The sequence below is a fragment of the Buteo buteo genome, chromosome 3 (assembly GCF_964188355.1).
Source record: "Buteo buteo chromosome 3, bButBut1.hap1.1, whole genome shotgun sequence".
NCBI lineage: Eukaryota > Metazoa > Chordata > Aves > Accipitriformes > Accipitridae > Buteo > Buteo buteo.
Genome location: NC_134173.1, coordinates 20,980,963 through 21,002,811, shown reverse-complemented (window position 1 = coordinate 21,002,811; position 21,849 = coordinate 20,980,963). Strand labels below are relative to the sequence as shown.

Here is a 21,849-nt window from a genome sequence, read left to right as displayed (position 1 = left end):
AAAAGGGGGGCAATTAAAGAGCTGTCAGTTAATCCCATGTTGTCTTATTAAAGAACTGTAAACATGAATATTGTCAATTTAATGAGCAACAAGCCTGTCAGTGAACAATAAGTCTGGCCTTAAACAAGAAGGGGAAAATTTTTTTTTTTTTCTGAAAACTTGTTTGTGTTATCTTATATGCCTTTTAGAGGATGGTGAAATAAAGTATTGATTGCTCTATTTAAATAAATCTTGAAGGGGAGGTTTTCAATTTGCCCAAGTGTTTGTTCTGATAGGAAAGGCTGAAAAGACAAGTGCCTTGTCATTGTGTGTGCTCAAACTACATAGTATCCTCATCTAAGTTTGTCAGAGAATTGGATTGAAATGTCACTGTGTCTAATGGGAGACAGGAAATTGGCCTTGTCAGATCACCCACTTATTGTAAAAAACCAGCAGTTTCTATCTAATAGGTGGCATAAAAGTAATCAAACATTGAGCAAAAGGAAAATAGTAGGGTGGAATTGATTAAATGTATTTGGTGAAGTAAATTGGACTTCTACATACAGTTTCTGGGTTGAATTTTTCTAATAGTGGGCAGATCCAACACAGATTAGATTTAGGAGAACTGAATGAGCCTGTCTGAGCAGACATCAGATTATTACAGAGTTCAGACTGCTTATTGAGTTCAAACAGGGTAAACCTAGGTGTCAAATTGGTTAAAAGGAGTTTTGTTAGGTTTTTAAGCGAGGGCATAGAAAGGTAGCCATCTGTAATGCTGGCAGCTTAAACGTCTGCATCTTTCCAAGTGGAAGATTTAACACTGGCAATAGAACCAAACCTCTTCTGGACCTCTAGAGCAAAGAATTTATTCTAGAGGGCAAAATCATTTTGAGTGCAAGACACAGTAAGAAAATATTAACAATTTCTTATCTGTGGTATCAATTGTTCTCATACATTAAATATACACAGGTACTTAATGTCTGTTTTCTCTCTCTGTCAACTAACCCTTCATGCTAGATCCATCAGTCTGTCTGTACCCCTTTTTTACAAACAGTGCTGGTATTAGGACTTATTTTTATGGTTGCCTGACAATTCCTATCATGAAGTCCTGCTTTTGGATGCTCATATTTTGGCAAACTGACTTCAGACTGATATTCTCAAGTGTAGGTGTGTGCCACAGCCTGAAGGTTTTGAGAAACCTGCAGCCAAAACAGTTGAGAGAGATAGTTCAGCCATCTTAGCAAACTTGCCATAGGAAAGTGCTGAAGACTTGGGGCTTTGAAGCAGGAATTTTTTTTTCAGGAGGGTAATAGTTATGTCAAGAATACGATTTTTCTGTTTCTGTAAAAATCTGTTTTCAAGTATAGTCAATTTACAAGCTACTAAATAAAACCCACCGAGACCCTGAGACTTCTCTGAGTTAAACTGTCAAATTCCCCCCAAATTCTAGATACGGTGAGTGGAATTTAAATGCAAGCAATGATCTGAGCTCCTCTGGGACAGGCTGGATCCAGGCACAGGAATCAAAAGCTGTGAGCTTACCATTCCTGTGGTTTTAGTATACAGCCCTATACCTTCCTGAGCCCTTGTACTGTGAGGGTAAGATGGTGAGATGCATGATGTGGATAACAAGAGGTGCAAGAGCAAGAAGCCGCATACTTGGATGAGGTTGTTAGTACTGGGACTGAAGGGTGTGGCAAACTGGGAGGTGTTTTGAAATGAGAAGGGAGATAGGTGAAAACTGGGACTGCATAAGCACTAAAAACTAGGGATAAAGATAGCAAACTGTGAAGATAAACATACATGCATATGCAAAAATATGTATGTGTGTATATACATATATATGTATGTAGGGTATGAGGATGGGGGCTGAGGCCTGTGAAAAAGGGAACTGTCTGGAAAGGGGAACTGTCTAGTGCAGGAGGGGAGAAGAAAAGCAGATGCTAGGGAGAAGCATGATTAGAAGAACAGCAGCAGACGGGAAGGCAGAGAGAGGAGCAGGCACAGAGCTTGTAGATACAGCCTGGGGTAAAACCCAAACCTGGAGTGGGAATTTAGTGGTGTTTGGAATGTGGGGGTGGTGACCATAGCGTGGGGAGAAAACAAAAACTGAGCAAAGCTGAGAATAGGAAGAGTATATGGATTTAGACCACTTAAGCAGATGTGGATGGATGGAGTGAGACCAGTGCAGGCTGATGTGCCATTGTCTTAAAAGAGAGTTGGCGAGTCAGGAGTGGGAAGGTCAGAGCGATTGGGTTTGGGAGGAATTACGTCTGGGGAAGGGAACAGTTTGGGAACAGTTTGTGCCTAGTTAGGGATGGGAGGTAATAGTACTGCTCCTTACTACCGGCTTTAGCTGGGTATCTACTAATGCCCAACTAATTAGACTGTACCTGCATAGGCTTATCTGTATAGTACAAGGACATTTGTTTTTCTGTAAAGTTTCAAAATATGTATAAAATATAACAATGACATTTTCTTAAAATGATGAATTTACAAGTAATTTTAAGAACATTAGGATACTGGGTCAGGTCAACCTTTCATCCTGAACACTCTCAGTAAAGGAGTAGTGTAAAATTAGCTCACGTGTTATGCATCATACCGTTTAGAGGTATTGTTTAATTAAACAATTAAATGATTTGGCAGGAATTATTTAAAGACTTTTTTGAAAAAATATTGCATGAAGAACCATGATGTTTCAAAATCATTGCTGTGTCTTTTATTATCAGTAGGGGTATTTGTTGCCCTTCATCCACAATTAAATGCTGCAAAATGGCACTGCTCTCCATTGTTTCCAAAGGGTTGGAATCATTTGCATGTTCAAAAGAGGAGCACAATAATACATATATCTATGAAAAAAACAAAATAGAGAGGAAAATGGAAGAAAATATTCTTAAAATAAAGCTGTTTAGTTGATTTCAAGACTATAAAATTATAATGATTTGATTAGTTTTATAATAACTAAGATGTTATTAATGTGGACATAGCATCAGAGATGATTGATACCTTATTTTTATCACTTCACCTACTCATGTTGTTCTGAACAGTATCACATGGGAATATCATGGCACTGTCTTTCTAACAGTTACTATGTAAGTATAAAAAAATCAGCTTGCAGGATAAATGTTTCTTCCCTGTTCCCCCGCAAATGTAGCATGGTTCCATTCTCCCACTCTCTCACCTCAAAAGAAAAATAAAAAAATGTTGTGGTTGCTATTGAGGTAGATTTTTTTTCATTTTTCAAGTTAGCTGTTCTGAGCCACAGAGAAGAAATGTCTATTTTTTGTGTTCTATAACTAAGTTAAATCTCAGAGATTTACATTATTTCCACTGGCATCTCTGTGTGAGGCCTTTCCCCTCCCTATAGCAATTGTAAAAGAACTGCAAAACATAAGCATGTTAGGATCTTGTAGAAAATATTTGAAGATTTTGTATAATTTAAAGTACAAAGCAGTGTAAATAAGAGTTGCCATTTCAAGTATGTTTCCAATTAATATAGAAGCGCATAAGAATAGATAGTTTATATGCATGTACAGCTAAATTTCTTTTTATCCTCTGCATAAGAGAACTGCTGCTCCTTATCATAAAGGCTCTGTCTTTTTCTTATATTTACTGTAAAAAAACCCCACATTTATGTAGGGTGACATTAGAGCATCTGCCTAAAGCTTGTTGTCATCTGCAGACCTCTGGCTTTGTAAGGTGGCCACTATTTTCTTTCCATAAGGGATTATGCCTGTCGCCATTTGTCACAGAATCCAAGAAGTCACCTATCTGTCCAAAGTCTAAAAAGCATTACATTTGAAATTATGGATAAACTTACCTTCTTTTTTTGAGTTAATATTCTGTTTTAAAAACCTATCTTTAAGGGTTTCACAGTACTGAATAGCTTTGTTTACTTGTTTCAAGAAAGATCTACAAGGAAGAACTCCTCTTTAAGCTAAACCATCATACTAAACAGCCACTGCTACAAACTCGTTTCTGCAGTCCGTTGAAATTCCTTCCTTGGATGTACACAGGTCTAAATTCACAGGTCTATTGTACTTTTTTCATAAAGGTATTAATTAGAAAATAATTTGCATGGTATTTATTTGAGACTACCCCAGTGGCCACCAGTAAAACTGCTTTTAGAGAAAGATGGTGGTGCTGCAGTCTGGTACTTACCTGATTAAGTGATGCAAACTGCTCAGTATGCTAAAAAAATTAAATAATTCTGCCTAAAGAAGGAAGAAATTAGTAAGTCAGAAGAACAACTTTAATACTTTAGTCATGAAATCAGCTCATGTTTAGTAGTACGCTGTTTGTATTAAATTGCCTGCTTAACTCTGGGTCTTATGTTTTTAACCAGTCACTTAATAACGAGCATCATGTTTGTAATGAAAGGTTCATTTTATGTAACCTCGATCTCTGGTAACAAGACTAATTTTAGTATTAAAATATGTTACTAGTATTAAACTGCAGTATATGCAGGCTTTGCTGAAATAATGCAGCTTGCATTAACCTTTTGCACTGTGGTCACAAAGGAATGAAAAATATGCCCCAAGGGATAAAAAGACAATAAAATACTCTCTATTTCAAGTACTTGTAATACTTAGAATGAATTGGTGTAACCACTAACCTTAGTGACCTAACTCCTGAGTTCACATTTTGAATGGCACTTCAGCAGCCTTTAGTAGCATTTGAAACTTGAAAGTAATTAACTGTTCTTTCAGCATGGCTAAGTAAATGCCTTAGGATGCTCTATAAAAGTTCCATTTCATGTCTTGGTTCACAAAACAGCCTAATGATTTAATTTGATGCTAAATCATTTTGAGTCAAGTCAGAACTGTTTCCAGACATGCTATCGCTGTATGAAGCCATAGTTGATATACTTCAGGAACAATAATTTCAATAAAACTGCATTGTGTGTCTAACCAAAAGATGACATCAGTTTGCCATATATTGCTACTGACAGATAACAGTTTTTTCCCTAGCGATATGAAAATGTAAACAATATTCTTTTCTTTACGAACTGGAATCTACCACAACATATAAAGCTATTTTTATGTCTATTCCAGTCAGCAATAATTAGTAGACATCTTTGGAGACATTCTTGATTGTTGTCCACTGTATCATGTTCTTCATGACAGTAATCAATTAGTATTCTTAAGATGAAAATATACAATGCCGATGCCTATGTTTGCTGTTTTGTGGTGTCATATTTCAGCAATTACTAACAGATTGCACAGATTGAAACTTACATACAAATGTACAGTGCTAATTAGAAACACTATCTGAGGCATAGCTGATCTTCAGTGTACTTAGTGCTCTGTGAGTTCTCTTCCTGTAAACGAAAAAAGGTAGCATAACATAGGATAACTACATTTGTTAAAATAGCAATTCTGCTGTTTCTCAGGAAATATTAATACTTACTTCCAGAGTTCCTTTCTCCCTTGTGCTTCATTCTTTTATGTTTTTTGCTTTGACTCTGACTTAGAAGTCGTTGAGAAAATGATGAAATATATAAATTCAACTTCTTTTCTGTTTGACTACCTATACCTCAACACTTCCGGAAATGGTTAGCAGAAAAGGATAAATCTGAGTCTACAGCTTAGGGAAGACAGATGTTCTACATTCATTACGTATTCTGTGTAGCCTTAAGAAGGTGGAAATGTTTGCTGATAGATATGTTAAGAATATTGGATCAAACAGTGCCTTATTACAGCAGCCTGTTTTCGTTCTACTTGAATATATTTAACCAATGGGAAGGTGAATTTTATGCAGATGTGATGCATGAAACAGCAGAGTAATTTCCTGGTTAAGCAATAGGAAAAAAATGAATTTCTTATTTACCTTTAAAAAGAGATGATGTCAGCAAATTATTTCTGCAGTCTGATTTAAAATGGGATGTCTATCACGTGATAAATAAAAGTCGTTTTAATATTTTACTCACTTTTAAAATCTTTAGAATGCAAACTATCAGGAGATCACACATGTGCTTGCTCTGTGAGACAGTACTGCTTCTGTGTGATAGTGAAAATAAGCCATTACATGAAATAGAGTCAGACTTATAGTAAAGACTCAATAATTCCCCTAGCTCTCATATAGAAGGTCTTTCTGTTAAACCAGGATATAGGACTTGAAAAAATATTGTATTTATACTGCTTGCAGAGTCTGAAAAATATGAAGGCTGAGTAGGAGTCTATGAGAAATAATGAATAAAAAATTCATTTTGTTTTCATGCAGAAATGAATGTTCTGGCTATGTCTAAGGTCAGACTACAGTATCAATTTTAGCTTAAAAATGTTAGTTTTGAGTAGGATTTATATTTACATCCAGGAAGAACAGTATTTTGATAAGAAAACATGCGATCATCTTTCTTTTTAAATTGGAAGTTAAAAGTTGCCATGTAATGTCTAGTTAATAGAATTCTAGTTGTACCTGGTTTGAAGTTACATGCTATAAAACAAAAGCTTCATGTTAAAAACTCCCAAGTGCATAAGCAAAAGAGTTTGCATATTGCAGTTTATTGGAAATAAGTTAATCTGTAGTGATGATTTCTTCATATCCATATTTTTATGCAATCTTCAGTTCTAATATAGTACAAAACCCATTGCTTATTTGAATGTTTTAGAAAATGAAAAAAATGCCATTATAATTATTGCTGCTTTTTGTAACTTATTGTGTTTCAGAGCCACCAGTTCCTATTGCTCCACCTCAGCTGTCCTCAGTTGGTGCGACTTACCTGTGGATACAGTTGAATGCCAATTCCATCAATGGGGATGGACCCATTATTCAAAGGGAAGTTGAGTATCGAACTTCAAGTGGAAGCTGGTATGACATACAGCCTGTGGACTCCACAAGCTATAAGATTGGCCACCTGGATCCTGACACAGAATATGAAATCAGTGTATTACTTACAAGACCAGGTGAAGGAGGAACCGGATCTCCTGGCCCAGCTCTGAAAACAAGAACAAAATGTGCTGGTGAGTACTCAAAAGTGATTGGAAAGTTGTAAGCATCTTTCTAAGGTTGAAAATGTAAGTTATTTCAATAGCAGTTTTTATTGTCTACCTTAAGTCAGCAGGCTGCAGGAATTAAGACTGAATGCTTTTAAATATAAGCTATTAGCATTTGCCAGCTGCAATGACCTTGAAACCAACCTTCAGTGCCACTGTAGATCGTAGATGAAATCGTGCCTATGCATGCCTTAAAGTGGTCAGTGTAGAGTGCTGTATCAATAAACAATTTTTACTATCAGCTATGCACTGAGCTCTCTCCATTTCATTACACCCCTCTCTTGCTAGTGTATATCTGGGTTTCAGGTTAGTTCATCCTTTTTTTTTTTTTCTTTTTTTTTTCTTTTTTTTTGGCTAGTATCCCAAGCTTGATAGAAATTTTGTTTGTTTTGGAGTAAGTTTCTTTTTTCCTTTTCTCAATGTCATGTATATCAAACTTGTAGATAAAGTGGAAATAGATCCTGTATAACAGCAAAAATATGCACTGTTAAGCCTCAATTAGCAGATGAGGTTTAGCAAAGGACTGCTTTCTTGAGTGACTGGTAGCATGTCTTTCGTTAAATGAGATAGTGTGATTAGTGGTGCTGCGTAGCAGTCTTGACTCCTGTTTTGGATGTTATAATTAATAGTGCTGACCTCTGACTGTAAAAGGATACAAAGTAGACCTATTATAACAAAGCATTTGTATGGTAATTTTCAGGAAGAGTGGCAGTGATATTAATTTGGGATTCAGCTGCTCAGAAGATAATAGAGTATACTGTGACCTGGATTTTTTTTTTTTCTTGTTAGTATTTTATCCCAATATTTTGAATCTTCTTTCTGCTGCTGTAAAGTTGGTGGAAGATGAGCGGAAGTGTACATAGAAGAAATGGGACTAAGCAAATGGTATTAGCTTATTGATCCTAATCTTTTAAAGCATGTCTTGGTGTTACTTGTCTTTTTAACAGGAAAAAAGTTATATACTTCAACAAAAATAATGATGTGTTTCCATTGCATATGAAAGTAAAGTTACTTTTTGTAAAGTCAGCTGGCCACCTGTCAGTGGCTAAATGGCATTTCAGTTGAACTGATTGGTGCAACGTCAAACAGAATGAAATATAGTTGCTGTCAGAATCCCGGTGTTATGTTTTGAAGATGCAAGCTTATACAAGTACTAACTCTTTGATATTCTTTTTGGTTTTTTTGCTTCCTCTCATTGCTGGAAAGAAGTTTTTAATGAAAAATATCAAAAAGCAATACAGTTAAGTTATAATAATAGTTAAGTATTTAGTATTTATAAGATTTTATTTACTAGACTAAGATCAGCTTAGTCAAAAGTGAGGCATAAAAATTAGTTAGAGTTTCCTTCAGGAGGGTTTCTGGGTTACTATGCCTTTCATAGTAATGTAAAATTATTTGTCTAGACAAGGTAAGTATGTATTTAATACACAAGTATTTCAGTTATTTTAAAATTAAAACAGTTTTTCTCATAGTTTGATCATCTGCTTATATCATTAGATAATGTAACTTCGGGTGCTGTGTAAGTGAGCCTGTCTGTACTAAACGGTTAGAGAGTGTGGTGGGTTGACACCAGCCAGCAGCCAAGTACCCACGCAGCCACTTAGTCACCTCTACCAAGGGACAGGGAGAAAATGGAAAGCAAGAAGACTCATGGGTTGAGATGAAGACAGTTCATTAGGTGAAGGAAAAGCTGCGCTCACAAGCAAAGCACAAAAAGAAATGTATTGACTATTTCCCATCAGCAGGCAGATGTTGAGCCGCTTCCTGGGAAGCAGGGCCTTGGCAAACATAGTGGTTACTTGAGAAGCTAAATGCCATAACTATGAACATGCCCACTTCTTCTACCTTTCCTTGAGCTTTGACTGCTGACTGTGACATCATACGGTATGGAATATCCCTTAGGTCAGGTGAAGTCAACTGTCCCTGCTATGTCCCCTCCCAGCCTCTTCTCCACCTCCAGTCTACTCGCTGTGGAGGGTGGAATGAGAAAAAGAAAGCCTTGAGGGTGTGCAAGCACTGGTCAGCAACATTCAAAACACTTGACAAAACCTTGTTTTAGTCACAAATCCAAAACACAGCGCCATACAGGCTGCTGTGAAGGAAATTAACTGCATCCCAGCCAGACCCAGTAGAGAGAGAAATCCAGAATTTTAGTTACATTTAAGAACATCATATGCTTTCTGGTCTTTTCAGTGGTACATACTGCTGAGTATTAAAACATGCATTCAGTCTCATAAACTACTATGTACTGAAAGTGTTTTATTACCTGTAACATCTTGTAATACATCAGCATTATTTGCGTTTTCATTAAGCTAAACAGTAACCCTCTTAAATTAAAAGCAGAAAGTGATGGCTGACTGAAAAATTTAAATTGAATGATGATATTAAATCTGTCTCTACAAATTGGCTTTTTTATAGCAGAAGATCCTGCTTTGAAGGTTTAGTGGTTATTGGTTAACTGTTAGCAAGTGACATGCTAATAACTGGCCCAAGGGCTTAAAAAGAGATGCTGATAAACTAATGACGGTGTAATTAAGCTGGGTAGGAGTAAAATAATGCCAGTCTCCAAAGCATACCGTAGAATTAATAAAACAGGAGTCTTTAAGAGAAGAGTCATTGCACCTTTTTAATTACTGTGATAATTGTATGCTGCTTGTCTGTTCCCTAGGGGTCTAGTGAACCACTTGGAGACTTGAAGCAGTATGCTAGACATTCTCCAAAGCATTTGAAATATGTTTTCATTTTAGCAAAATGAGATTTCAGAGGCTTGTAATAGACAAGTCTTATCTGTAACTTTAGTAAATAAAAGCATCTATAATTAGAATGCAAAGAAAAAAAGTCTGTCCAGAGACTCAGTGAGCATCACCCTCAGTGAGCAGTTCCATACTTTCTAAAGTGCTTTGCTTCCTTTTGATGAAATGTAATATAAATATAAGTGCACTTCCAGTGTAATGTTCAGGAAGGCCGAGGAATTACATTCAGGTCTGGATTAGATTTACACCAAGAATGTGGAGTTCAGGTTTGAAAAAGAGGAGTTTAATGGATTTTGGCCATTGTGAACCACATTTGAGTCAGACTTAGAAAAAAGGGCTTTTCTTGTTTCAAGGTCTGAAATCGAGGCTGCCCCAGGTTGTCTGGAATCACTAGCTGCTGTGCTCAAAGCTCCCTCTTCCCACAGCTGTCTCATATGGTGTTATGAACCTAAAAGAGTGCTGCCATTTAAAATAAAAGGAGGGCAGTGGGAGATGGGAAAAAAATTCATGAGGAAGTACATGACAGAACATTTCCATTATACAGTATATCTCAAATTGCTCTGATGTACATTTTCACTCTGGTATAGTTGTAAAATAAGAATTCCAGAGTAGTCACCCACAATTGGAGTTATTTAGGGGCAGGATGTCAGAATGCTTCACACTTCAGACACCATTATCTGAGGAATAAGACTATTAGCTTGGTGTGAGTCTCACCATGCCAACCACTGCTATAGAGACCTCAACCACAGAGCCGCTGCTAGCAGCTAAATAGCTGTGCAAATATTTAAACCAAAGAAATTACTTTGTATGTAAACACAGAACCAACAGTGGCTCTGCCATAGGGATATAATAAGTTTGAGGACCTGAGAATCAATAGTTATAAAAAACCCCTGTTACCTTTTACTGAAATAGATTGGGAATCCTCTGGTGTCTGAAAAAGACCAGAATCAAATCTTCTCTAAATCTGACCCCAAACCAGTAGAACTGTCCATAGTAAAACCTAAGCAGGAACATTGAAGGATTAATAAGGTAGACTATGTTTTGTAGTTTTCTCTTACCCATATCAATATTTCCATGGATAGAATTATTTATTTCAGTGCTTTGCGACGTGTTTTGTTGTTGACATGCACTGCATGATACAAATCTTGACCCAGTATGTGTCCCTGCGCTCTGATGGTGAGACAGTGGCCCAGTTAAACAGCCTCCTAGAAAATTCAGAACTGCTAAATGAGCTCCTGCAAATTTTTTTTTGCTATGGCCTCTGTATTAGAAACTTTCTTTCTAAACAGTGTTGTTCCTTGAATCTGCTGGTGAACAGATACAGCTTAAAGCCAGCCACCTTAGGAAGAAGAACTAAAATAAAATCCTCTCTCCTGCTAAGGGAGGGGATGTTTAAGGCTGCCTAGGAAAAATCATTGTCTTTTTCTCATCATGTTTCTTTTTTCACTGTGACATTTGGAATAATCCTAGAAAATTAGCATCTTTTCCTTTCCTGAGCCAGAAAACTCTATTGAAATTTAAGAACATAAAAAAATAAATAAAAAGACTGCCATGAAAGAAACTTCTGATAGAATGTCCCCATATTTTGGGGGGCTTTTAGCAGTCAGAACTCTACTTCTTTGTGCTAAGACACACTGCCCTGGAGTATTTGCAAAAACAATCACTGTCAATTTAACCAATAATTTTCCAGGCAGAGAATTCATACATTCCTCATACAAGGAAGTAACAGGAATGTTTTAATTAACATAGTTCATTTTGCTGTTTCTTCTACCCCATCACCTGAGCTTGTCAGGAGGAAAGCTGTTACTCCCAGTACAACTGAGCTCTTACATCACTGCTGTAGGTTAGTTGTAAACTGCCTGGTTACTCGTAGAAGGCTTGTTACAATCGGGAAGAACAGAGCAGAGGAACTCTTTAAATCCCCAGTCCTAAGCATTATTCTTTTTCATTTTATTCATTTTGCTCACTGCTTTGGCTTCAGCTGGGTGATTTTCCAAGATGTCAGAATTACTTCGCTAGTTCTGTGCTGCCTAATGGCATCCACTGGCATTGTGAAAAAATCTACATGTGCCAAAATGCTCAGTGATGGAATGAACAATCCTCTTCCCTCTGATCCATTAAGACCTCATGTCCTGTTACCAGATCCTGAAAATGATCAGACATGGACCAGAGCAACAATGCTATTTTCACTTGGGAATGCTAACCAAGTTCCCTGTTTTCTCCTTTTCATTGCTACAAGGGGTGCATAACTTAGAAGCATATAAGGTTTATAGCCACTTGAAAAACTGTATGGAAATACGGTATTCACATAGGCAACATGGTTCACTTTGTTGAAAATTGTAACCTGATTCAAAGCCAAAGTACAAACCCCTTAATCTTCCCCATCTACCCATTTTAGATAGTCCCTACAAATTATACAGTACTTTACTGTCATATGCTCTCTAACTGCATCAGGTTGCAACAGGCAGAAGTATCTTTAGGCAGGTGGTATGGGCCAGCAACTGTCTTGAACCCTGCATGCAAAGTCAACATGCTCAGGTACACCAACATACGCTCAGTACATGCCAGGCCATCAAATCCACACAGTCCAATAAGCACGGTTGTCCCTTTCCTCCACCGGGCAGTACCTGAGGTGGCAGGTTCTCCATGCCACCACTGTCCTCCTGCCCCATGACATGGAGCACCTGCCAGGTCCTACAAGAAGGACAGTCTGCAGCCCCTAGTGTATGACATTCTGAATACTCAATCATCTTTGCAGTTGGTCTTCCCTATTTTCAGCCCTCCCATCTTCTGTCATTAATTCCGTAGTTAGTCTCTCCCTTTGTTAGTGTTCATGCCCTGGCCTGTCTTGCATCTCAGTGGTACTTACTGCTTATTTCCATGCCCTTCCCCATTCTATATCACTATTAGGAAAGATGAGTTCCTTCCTAAGAACTTCGCTAGGTAGAAACGGTGGCTGCCTTTCTCTGTTGTTGCAGGCTTCTTTGTATCTTTTGTCATTTTTGTCTCAAGAAAAGAGGAAGGATCTTTGTGTCATTGGGAATTAAGTTCTTCCTTCCTGTTGCTATACCTTAGAGGGCTGCCTAGGGAACCGACAGGTTCAGGTTTTTTCAGGCATAGAACGAAGTCTTAACGTTGCTTAGTTTTGTGATGATAAGAAAATGTCAACTTGAAGCTATACTGCAGGTTCTTTTGTACAGCTGTTTCTCAGAACTTAGCAATTTTCTCAGAAATTTGAATCAAGGTTGTACAGCAGCATTGTATCAGAGTTAGACCTCAGATCACAGACACCTGAACCCTGAGGAGGAGGGTTGGAGATATTGCACCATTTCATTTTCCATGGAAAAATTCAATGGTATTTCTAAAGTCACCATTCCAAACCTGAAGCTGTAATAAACTTGCAATGGTTTAAGCCCAGCCGGCAACAAAGCACCACAAAGCCACTCGCTCACTCCTCCCTGCCGCCAGCCTGAGTGGGATGAGAAGGAGAAAATATAAAGAAAGACTTGTGGGTCGAGACAAGGACAGGGAGGGATCACTCACCATTTATGGTCATGGGCAAAAACCAGACTCGACTTGGGGAAAAAACAAAATCAATTTAATTTACTACCAATCAAATCAAAACAAGGATAATGAGAAGTAAAACCAAATCTTAAAACACCTTCCCCCCATCCCTCCCTCCTTCCCGGGCACAACTTCACTCCCAATTTTCTCTCCCTCCTCCCTCTCAGTGGCACAGGGGGATGGGGAGTGGGGGGTTGTGGTCAGTTCATCACACCTTGTCTCTGCCGCTCCTTCCTCCTCAGGGGGAGGACTCCTCACTTTTCCCCTGCTCCAGCGTGGAGTCCCTCCCATGGCCTGCAGTCCTGTGCAAACTTCTCCAGCCTGGGTCCTTTCCATGGGCTGCAGTCCTTCAGTCACAGACTGCTCCAGCACAGGCTTTGCCACAGAGTCACGGCCATCTTGGGGGGCATCCCCCTGCTCCAGCCCGGGCTCCTCCCCAGGCTGCAGGTGGGCCTCCGCTCCACCACTCATCTCCACAGGCTGCAGGGGGACAGCCTGCTGTCTCACCACAGGCTGCAGGGGCATCCACCTCCTCCAGTGTACCTCACATTCCAATCTCCTCCCCTGCTGCAGGTTCCCCTTCTTAAATCTGTTCCTCAGAGGTGCTACCACCATCGCTGACAGACTTGGCCTTGGCCAGAGGCAGGTCCAGCTTGGAGCTGGGGAAGCTTCGAGCAGCTTCTCACAGGAGCCACCCCTGTAGCCCTCTCCCCCAGTACCAAAACCCTGCCACAGGAACCCAAACCAAAGCTTTAGTAGGAAGTTGCATTCTTTTATCTGAACAGGAAGTCCACAGTAAACCATACATTTCATGTATGGTTTTATTGTGAAAGTAAGTTACAGTTTTAATAGAAATGAAGAATACGTACTGTAACATCCTTTCTCCTAATGCCTTTCTGATATACAAATAGTTCCCATATAAGGTCCATTTTCTCGTAAGGAAGGGTGGAAGCTAGTATTGGATTTTCTGCAGTCTAGCAGGTGCATCACAGCTTTTGGATGTGTAGAAGGTAAGCTGATAGATTTTAATAGAATTCCAAGAAAATATTACCTAATGGGATGTATGTCCATGTGTCTCTGTCAGTTGTCACTTACCTCTGATTAGGAAACAAAAAAAATGCATCTTCTTGGAAAGGGCCTTACTGAAAACACAAATGATGTCCAGCTGTTACTACTATATGAAAGTTCTTCCTTGGCAGCCACTTGCCTGGAAAAAAGTACCCAGGTTGTTCCTTACTGAGCTGATTTCTTTAATGCTGTCTTACAGAAAAGCCTTCCCTTGTGTTATTGGAGATCTTGGGTCAAGGAAAAACAAAATAATCCAAATTCCTGCCATAAAAAATCTTTCAATCCATTTCTCCTTTTCTTTATCTCACAGTCTAAAATTCCCTTCTGGGAGTCCTTTAAGTCCATGAAAGCAAAAAAAAAAAATGCAGTAAATGGCAGTGAATACAACTGCAACAAATGCCACTCCTGTCTTCAAGAAGGGCAAGAAGTAAGACCCAGGGAACTACAGGCTGGTCAGCCTTGCCATAATCCTGGGAAGGTGATGGAACAACCCATCTTGGAAACCATTTCCAGGCACATAAAAGGACAAAAACATGATAAGGAGAAGTCAGCATGGATTCACAAAGGGGAAGTCATGTTTGATGAATCTGATAGCCTTCTGTGATGAAATGGTTTGGTAGGTGAGGGGAGAGCAGTGGAGATACTCAAAAGCTGTCTGGACATGGTACTGAGCAGCCTGCTGTTGTTGGCCCTGGTTGAGCAAGGGTGGGGTAGGGGGTGTTGGACCAGGTGGGCCAGACCCTTCCTGGCTCAACCATTCTGTGATTCTGAGTTTTTGTCAAATGCTGGGAAGAGGAGCTGTCACCATGTTGTCTATTAAATTCACCTGGACTCTGCTTTTACAAGCAGAGATGTATCGTATCTCTCCACCATATTCCTGTCCTTCACCGAGGCTCTATGAACAGTGAGGTACAGTGTGATGGGAAGACTCGTTACCATAGACAAAAGTTCGAGTTCCACCACATCATTCTGGATGCTTCTTCAGATTTGTGGTTGCCAATGATAGGGAAAAATAAACATTTTCTTTTAGAAAAATAAAACATTATCAGGGTATCTGCCCTTTCATCCCAAGTGTGTCTTTCTTTTGCAGGGGAAATTGCAGGTTGGTTCTCCATTCAGTGAATCTTCAGCTGGTGCCCACAAACACTTTTCCTAACATCAGCAACTGAGCAAGCTAGTGTTATGTAGAAATTACTAATCCCTGCACTCTTGTGTGTCTTCATCAGTGCCTAAATACAGATTCTTGGTTCAGTTACAGCATCCAGAGGTCTCCCTGGAAAAACAGAACATTTTCCCTCCCTACCACCTGAAGGGGAGGGCAGGAAGAGGACAGGAAAACTGCAAAGATCTAGGTCTGTTGGCCCTCTCTCTGACACATGTGCTGGAGCATATACGGAACATAGACACATTCTGGTGATGATAAGGACACGGAGTATGAAACCTGTCAGATTGGTTTGTTTTGAGGAGCATCTTGTTACAATGAGGAGAAGCATTTAGGATTCTTTCCTGATAATTATAGCTGGATTAATATAGGGGGTGGAAGCTGAGTGTTTGTAAAAAGAGCCGCCAGGTAGTACTGTCTTTGGTTGTGTGAAAAGCAGTCATATAAATGGAGACTTAATTCTTCATTTCATTAGATTCCCATTTCAAAACATTTGCAGAGGAAGAAATTAACCTGCTCTTGGAGACAAATGAACCTTCACCATTTTATAGCAAACCTGAGGGGCAAAATTATTAACTTTACATCTGACAGGTAGAGGGAATGTGAAGAAAACATAATGACCCTTGAAAAAAGTAGATAATACCATTTATCTTATGACATATCTCAATCTCCAGGTTTTTTGCAGTCTCTTATTAATTATAAGGATAAGCTCAAAAAGCACACACTCAAAAATTATTTTACCCAACTTTGATTCAGGTAGAATTTCTCAGTATGGAGTGAAAAAAACCCAGCAAGTTGGGAGTGTACTGGTTATAAACCAAAGACTGGTATGTGGGCACTTTAATAGACGTGGTAAATTAGGTATACTCGTGAAAGGTATTGGTAGTCATTTGTCATGGTTTAACCCCAGCCAGCAACTAAGCACCACGCAGCTGCTCACTTATTCCCCCCCCCACCCAGTGGGATGGGGGAGAAAATTGGGAAAAGAAGTAAAACTCGTGGGTTGAGATAAGAACAGTTTAATAGAATATAAAAAGAAGAAACTAATAATGATAATGATAACACTAATAAAATGACAACAGTAATAAAAATAGGATTGGAATATACAAATGGTGTGCAGTGCAATTGCTCACCACCCGCTGATCGACGCCCAGTTAGTGCCCCAGCCGTGATCCCCCGCCCCCACTCCCCCCAGTTTATATACTGGACATGGTGTCCCATGGTATGGAATAGCCCATTGGCCACTTTGGGTCAGCTGCCCTGGCTGTGTCCTGTGCCAACTTCTTGTGCCTCTCCAGCTTTCTCGCTGGCTGGGCATCAGAAGGTGAAAAATCCTTGACATTAGACTAAACACTACTTAGCAACAACTGAAAATATCAGTGTGTTATCAACATTCTTCGCATATTGAACTCAAAACATAGCACTGTACCAGCTACTAGGAAGACAATTAACTCTGTCCCAGCTGAAACGAGGACACATTCCTCAGCAGTATTCTGTTCTGAACAAATTGAACATAAACTGTTCCATGGATGCTTTGGTTCTCTCTTGTCAGAGTATTACTGCAGATTTAAATAAATACATTGGTACTATATTATTAAAAGTAATTAGAAATACAGAGAAGGGAATGCTTTGGGTATAGGTGCCTTCCCTGTGAAGTTGTACAGTGCCTTGAATTTATCCTTAACAACTTTCTGCTGAGCACTTTTCCCCTCTTCTGAGGGCAATTTTCACATCAGTTATTCCAGTTTTTGCATTGTTATGCAATACTGCCTTCCAGTTACAGGCAAACTTCACTTCATTATTAAGAGTGCTGATCCTTTGGCAAAAACATTAGCAAATGAGATAGGAAAGAATGGCTTTTCATCTTGGAGAAGGTCTTATCCAAAATCAAAGCAAAAGCTCTTATACATTTGAAGTGGCCAAAGTATATTTACTTCTTCAATTTATTTCTAAAAGAATAACTAATTCTGCAAGCCTGAAGGTGTGTATGTGCACGTACACATACATGCACACACATATATCCCCATCAATCCCGTTCTCTTTTTCCTTCATATATATGTATGAATGTGTCACCCCTATGACCAAACGGAATTTAGGCTCTAAAGCACAGGGTTTGTAATTAAAAAAATGACTTGACTGAACTTCTGAGCCATCTGTTTTAGGAGCCAGGAAAATAAGATGTCCTATAGACAACAGAAGCCCAATTTCTGAAAGATTTGTCTACTAAATATCACCACCTTATGATGGTAACCCCATTTTCTCTTACGGCAGACCTGCTATGCTCTTGCCTTGCAGCACCCAGTTAGCCAGGAATCTGCTGTCAAACAGAGTATTTGATGTTAGACTTCTGCTTCTGTGACCTCAGCTGCCTCAATAAGGGCACTAGTTTGGTGCTCTCTCATCTTCTGGAATTAAATTTTGGCAGGACTGTGTCTAAATTTGACTGTGTTTAAATTTGAAACAAGTTATTTCGATGAATTTTGCCCATGGTTTTAAAGGGTATTGGGAGATGGAAATGGATGAACAGACAGGCATGCTTCTCTGTTTTATTATTTTAAGGCTCACTCTTGTTTGACACTGTTAGACTGTGTTCTATCTTGCCCAGCAGCTTTGTCCAGTTGTAAAACACATAACTGGACTATTCTGTTGAAGCATCTGTGAAGCATGAAACATCCAGGAATTATGTAGAAACACTGAGATACTTAAGTTTTTAACCTTTTAGTTTTCTTTTTTTTTTAAAAAATTGCTTATGAAAAAGTAAAATCAAAGGTTTGCAGAATGAACGGTATGTTAATTCTACCGCACTTCAAAGGAAAATGAACAATGACACCACTCAGGTGCTTCCATTTTTTTTCAGTGCTTGGGAGGCATTTTGGCTTTGCAAAGCTGTTTGTTTTACAAATGTAGAATTGTATGGAGAATCCAGTCCAGCCTCCTGAAGGTTCCCATGAAGAAGAGCTGGTGCTGTGAGTTCTAGCTTTTCTGGTACTACCTTTTGCTATAAGGTACAATTACAAATTTATAGCCTAGACTATAGACTAGGTGTCTAGTTTGAGACCTGAAATCAGGGCAGATCCTGATGAAGAAATATCCTGACTTTGGAGGAAAAAAAATATCTCTTTCTCTTCAGGGTGCTGGGTCACTGCAGTGCTGTAAATAGGTGATGCTGTCCTGCAGTCCAAGGATCTATTATGGTCAGCAGGTGTGCATCACGTTTCTGTTTACAACTATGAAAAATAAAGTTGAGACAGTTCAACAAGTGCTAGACCTCCATTTCTGAAGACTTAAAAGAATAGTTTTGTTTGGTAATCCGTCTAATTACTGCTGAGTTTGTTGGTTAGGCAGGGAGGGGCATCCCTGTGGAACTGAGATTCTTCCAGACTCTTATAGGCAACAAATGTTTGAGGGAGGAAAGTTGCTCTATATTCTTTTTTGCTACCCTGTACCTACATGGCTAGATGGATTCTGGCCCAAAGAAAGTAAAACATTTGACTATGAAGACATTGAGCAAGCAAATACTTAATTAAATATCTAAAAGGAAACAAGAAATGAAATTGGGAGATGCTGTGCATAGCATTATCATGAAGTCCTGTATTAAAAGAAAAAAAGATGAGCTTAAATTAAGACTGCCAATGAAGTTAATGATTTAGGGCTCTTGCATATCAGTATTCGTGTTCTTTCTTTCATCCATAAGATGATCTTTTTTATAATGAGAAATATGACCAACCATCTAAAATACTTCTAACAATTGTTTTTTCAAATCTATACTTCTAATGTCTGCATTTAGCTGTCTTTCAATATATACCATCCTTTAAGCACCCTTTTTATTATTTTAAATATATTAAAAACTATCTGTGCATTTAGTTCTCACTCATTCTGTTAAGCTTGATCAGTTCCTGGTAAGGAAAAAAGAGGATTTTCTTTTGGGAAAGGGAGAGTTCAGTTTTATCCATTAGTTCATGATTCAGAACTTTCAAAAAGCTCTCTGAAGGTGTTCTGGTCCACAAATTTTGCAGTAAAAAAATGATGTTTATAGTGGACTGTTATCTTTTAGTATTATACATATAGGAAAATGCATGTAAAGCAAAAAGACAATAATAGATGTTTACTCTGGACACACAGAAGTGCCTTTTCATTTCTAAAAATTTATGTTCTTTGGAAACAAAAATCAAACTGTCAGTTGCTCTTTGTTTTGACTGTTTCTGCAGATGTTTTGTTTGCAATTAGCTTAAAAAAAAACACCAAAAATATTCAATAATTTACTTAATTACTGTTGTACAGCATTGAATTTGAGAGGATGAACCAATGTGTAACTGGCATGTTTGGCCAAGTAAATGAAAAAAATAACTTTTAATGACCTGAGCATAATTATAGATGACTTTGGAATGACAACTGGCAAAAATTGTACTGTAATTAAATTTCCATTATAAAAGTTTCATCTTTTTTGTCTGACAAGTAAGGCTAGATTGTGAAGAGTATTCATTTATAAGAGGAAGAATTAGAGAGCTATAATTTATAATTCAGGGTAATCAATGAAAGCATTTCTTTTGTCAAAAAACCTTTCACTGACAAATAGCATTGCATTGTTGTTTTAAAAAGAAACGAAAAACTCTTCTGTTATTTTTTTCACTTACTGTAAAAGATGAAAAATTCTGGTGGTTGAATCAAGTCTTGCAGTAATTCAGAGTAATATTTTGCAGATAGGGCTTCTCAATCTGTTTTTCTCTTTATTAGCATTAACTTTGTCTCAGTCTATATCTAAGACTGTTCCTACTGAAGTAGGATCTTTCCAACGCCATCTTATCAAGGTTCTGTTTAATCTTGAACAGAGCTGTTTCTAGTACAAGAAGTGATAACATATTATGATTTTCAAACTTTCCAATTATTGATTGAGATGGACCCTTTGCTTTCCAATAGTGGGGTCTCAAAGAAAATGAAGAAAAACATTATGAGGCTATCCTGTTCATTTCTACATAATCTTTCAAAGGGAACTCCAGCAAAGATTAATATTTTTTAAAATGTTGGCACCAGGTTTTCAAAGGCAACTGCAAAGCTCAGAGTCACTCTCGTTTGACTAAAAGATGGGTGATGCTTCTTCCATACACTTGTTTGAGTGTAAATACCGTATTTACAGAGGTATTTTGTGTGCTTTTGTTATCACTGTTAATTAGACACAAGTCTACTCATTGTACACTGATTCCTCTTACTATACTATCTGTTCATTATTTAAACAAAGTGTACATGCCATTCATCTCAAAATACGATTCTTACATACACAGAAAAGTTGGACTCTTGACTAAGTAAAAATACCTTTTGTGTTACCTGTGAATCTGTTAAAACAATGAATCTATTTCTGCTCCATTAGCATCACAGAATAGTTTGGCATGAATCTTCCAAAGCTAATATATTTTATTCTGTGTTACAGTGACATATTCTTTGCTAAGCAATTAATGTACAATATTGTACTGAGTTCCTAAAAAACCTGACTTGAAGATAGGTTATTTTCATAATGATAATTTTCAGGGACTGTCTACTAAAATTCAAAGTGATCATTTACTTCTGTGTGTACTACCACTTCACTGTTAGTCTTTTGACTTACAGACCATTGCTTGTGAAAGCAGTCAGTGTTAATATCTTAAAATCTGTCAGAAAAGTACTGTTCTGGATTCATTTTCATGCTCTGCAGTAGCTGCCTCCTGGATGTTACTGCAAGTTGCTGAGGCCAGTTTGTATATCTCTTTCTTTTTGTTCAGCCAACGGGCTTTAATCTCTGCATTTATGCATTGATTTTTAAAACTATACAATTTGCAATCAGACAACATCTTAAGGTTTTATTCTGCATTTGGATCTTTATAGATGCACAGTTCTCTAGTGGATTAGTCTAGAGTTTTTTCCTTAAAATGAAAAGGTTTGAGCTGTCTTCTGTTATTGAGAAGTTTTAAATGGCATGGGCCTAGATGTCTTCTGTAACACTTGTAGTCTAGGATCGGTTGCTTTGACAAGTTGAAACGCTTCAGTGACAGGGCAACACAGTAATCTGTCTTTGCAATGTCTTAAAGATGCATGAAGAAGAAAAAGGTAGCCCTCAGAGACTTCTGTGAATGCGAGTACATCACAGATCAGCATAAACATTTAATTATTACTTCATAAGGTATAGCTTAGTATCTTGATGGGCACATCTAGTACAGCTGAGCAGTTGATTGGAGCAAATCTTTGTGAAGTTCTTAGATCATACATAAATGGTGACTTATTTATTTCTCAGATTTACAACTCATAAATCTAGGTTTATTTTTATGAGCACAGGTAACCAATTTCTTTTTTCTTCTTA

The 21,849-nt window shown here is 38.1% G+C and overlaps 1 protein-coding gene across 10 annotated transcripts in view; it reads left to right on the top strand.

The window, feature by feature from the left end:
• The window catches only part of PTPRM (protein tyrosine phosphatase receptor type M), a 502,188-nt gene that overhangs the window by 199,385 nt on the left and 280,954 nt on the right, over positions 1-21,849 (top strand). For all 10 annotated transcript variants that reach the window (XM_075023029.1, XM_075023027.1, XM_075023025.1 and 7 more), the window contains exon 7: positions 6,648-6,941. In XM_075023029.1, the coding sequence (XP_074879130.1) occupies positions 6,648-6,941 (294 nt within the window). The remainder of the gene's footprint in view (positions 1-6,647; positions 6,942-21,849) is intronic.